This window comes from Chaetura pelagica, unplaced genomic scaffold, assembly GCF_000747805.2.
Source record: "Chaetura pelagica isolate M959 unplaced genomic scaffold, ChaPel_1.0 scaffold696, whole genome shotgun sequence".
NCBI classification, from domain to species: Eukaryota; Metazoa; Chordata; class Aves; order Apodiformes; family Apodidae; genus Chaetura; species Chaetura pelagica.
In genome coordinates, this window is record NW_009953639.1 from 199,672 (window position 1) to 201,719 (window position 2,048).

At 58.7% G+C, this 2,048-nt stretch overlaps 1 protein-coding gene across 1 annotated transcript; it reads left to right on the plus strand.

The window, feature by feature from the left end:
• Nucleotides 1–644: 644 nt before the first annotated feature.
• LOC104390657 (neurophysin 1-like) lies at nt 645–1,623 on the plus strand. Its single transcript, XM_009999837.1, has 3 exons — nt 645–764; nt 870–1,074; nt 1,574–1,623. Exons 1-3 carry the CDS (start codon nt 645–647, stop codon nt 1,621–1,623), a joined length of 375 nt encoding a protein of 124 aa, XP_009998139.1.
• Nucleotides 1,624–2,048: the final 425 nt, after the last annotated feature.

Sequence of the window (2,048 nt, forward strand, 5' to 3'; positions counted from 1 at the left end):
GCCTTTGCCAGTGGAGGCTGGTGCCCTCAGCCTGCCCAGGTGCTGCTGGGTGACAGCAGGTGGGGACAGGCTTGGTGTCACTGCTGTCCCAGAGAGGGACAAGCCCAAACACTTGGTGGAGAGGGCTGGAAAGCCCCTAACACCACGTTTCCCACCCCAGATGCTCCAAGAGGAGGAGACAGGTTTGTTTTTCCCCCCCAGCAGAAGAGATAAGAAGCCAAGGGAAGCACAAAGCCCCTTTCACCCACGTCCCACCAGGCTATGGAGATGTCAGCCTCCATCCCTACCCAACCCACCCCAGAGGAGTCTGGAAGGGGACACGGAGTGACAAGCCACAGCTCAGCAGCCTGAAGGGCTTGGCAGAAGAGGGAGCTGAGCCCCAACCACCACCTGCAGCCCCAGCACGTCCTATCCCGGCACGGCTGGACTCATCACCGAAGGAGAAAACCAACACCTTGGCCCTGACCTCACATCCTTGACCTCCAGCTATTAGCAGAGCCCTTTGCTGTGGGAAGCAATGCCTTGTGGTTTTTAAGGGAAGAGGGGTGACGCTGGTGCTGGAATGTCTAAGCAGGAGCTGCCACTATATATAGGCACGGCCACTGGCCGGGATGAGCCGTGGAAGCGCTTCCCGACCCGCGGCCATGCCCGGCAAGGCGCCCGCCCTCTGCCTCCTGGGGCTGCTGGCACTCTCCTCTGCCTGCTACATCCAGAACTGCCCCATCGGGGGCAAACGTGCCATCCTGGACATGGACATCAGGAAGGTAAGTCCTCCTAACCCCCTCCCTGCCTTCTTCCCAACCCTCCCCGAGGATCCCACGGGGAAGACGCTTTTCCCCCTCCTCATCTCCCCATCTCCCCCCGAGCAGTGCATGCCCTGCGGCCCCAGGAACAAGGGCCACTGCTTCGGCCCCAACATCTGCTGTGGGGAAGAGCTGGGATGTTACATGGGCACTTCGGAAACCCTGCGGTGCCAAGAGGAAAACTTCCTGCCCACCCCTTGCCAGTCGGGACACAAACCCTGCGGCGGCAGCGGCGGCAGCTGCGCCGCCCCCGGCATCTGCTGCAGCGCAGGTGAGGGCACCACCAGGACCCTGTCCCCTCCCCTGGGACCCCCATCCCCTCTGGGAACCCCGTCAGCAGGGTCCCCAGGCACGAGGGGTTAGGATATCAATGCGGGAAGGGGGACGATGGCCAAAGGATTTTGCCCCATCCATCCCACCCCACCTGCAGTCAGGGCAGACGCGATCTCGACCCCAGGGAAGGGGATGAAGGACTGTGAGGTTTTTTTGGGGAAGGGGCAAGGCAGACAGCAAGCTTAGGGGCTGAGGAACCAGCAAGAGTTCCCCAGCACAGGGCAGCCCACACCCCCTCCTGCTTCCATCACGATTTTCCAAACATCCCATGCTACAAAGAGATCCTGCTCCAAACCCCAGGGGGCTACAGGGCACGAAGGGAACCCAACGGTGCTTCATGCGACTGAAACCCAGCGCTGGGTGGGGGCTCTCTGGGAGGGATGGTTGCTCTGGTCCCATTTCACAGGGTGCTCTCCCCCTTTTCTCCCCTGACACAGAGGGCTGTGTGCTCGACTCCTCCTGCAACCCAGAAATGCTGATTGCCTAGAACCAGCCAGGAGAGGAGAACCTGTGGGATCCTGGATCCATGGGAACACGGCTGGGAACAGCTGAGCCACGGGCTGTGCTTCAGATTTAAGTGATTATCTATCAGCAGAAATAAAACTTGTACAGAAAAAAAAAAGAAAGGTGGGTGTTTTTTCATGTCCCCTCTCCGTGGAATGAGGGGCTGGCCACTTGGGAGGAATATAGGACTGTTGTCAGAGGATTCAGGGAGGCAGTAAGGAAAGCTAAGGCCTCTTTGGAGCTGCAAGTGAGGTCAAAGACAATAGAAAGGGCTTCTTCAAATACATAGCAGATAGAACTAACACTAGAGGCAATACAGGCCCACTGCTGAATGAGGGGGGTGCCCTGGTGACAGAGGATAGAAAGAAGGCAGAAGTACTGATGCCTTCTTTGCCTCTGTCTTTACTC

Bases quoted from the DNA above. Each gene is read 5' to 3' on its own strand.
- LOC104390657 (XM_009999837.1), top strand. From the start codon at position 645: ATGCCCGGCAAGGCGCCCGCCCTCTGCCTCCTGGGGCTGCTGGCACTC. The intron at 765-869 runs GTAAGTCCTCCT...CCCCCCGAGCAG, and splicing joins TGGACATGGACATCAGGAAG to TGCATGCCCTGCGGCCCCAG. The intron at 1,075-1,573 runs GTGAGGGCACCA...CCCCTGACACAG, and splicing joins CGGCATCTGCTGCAGCGCAG to AGGGCTGTGTGCTCGACTCC.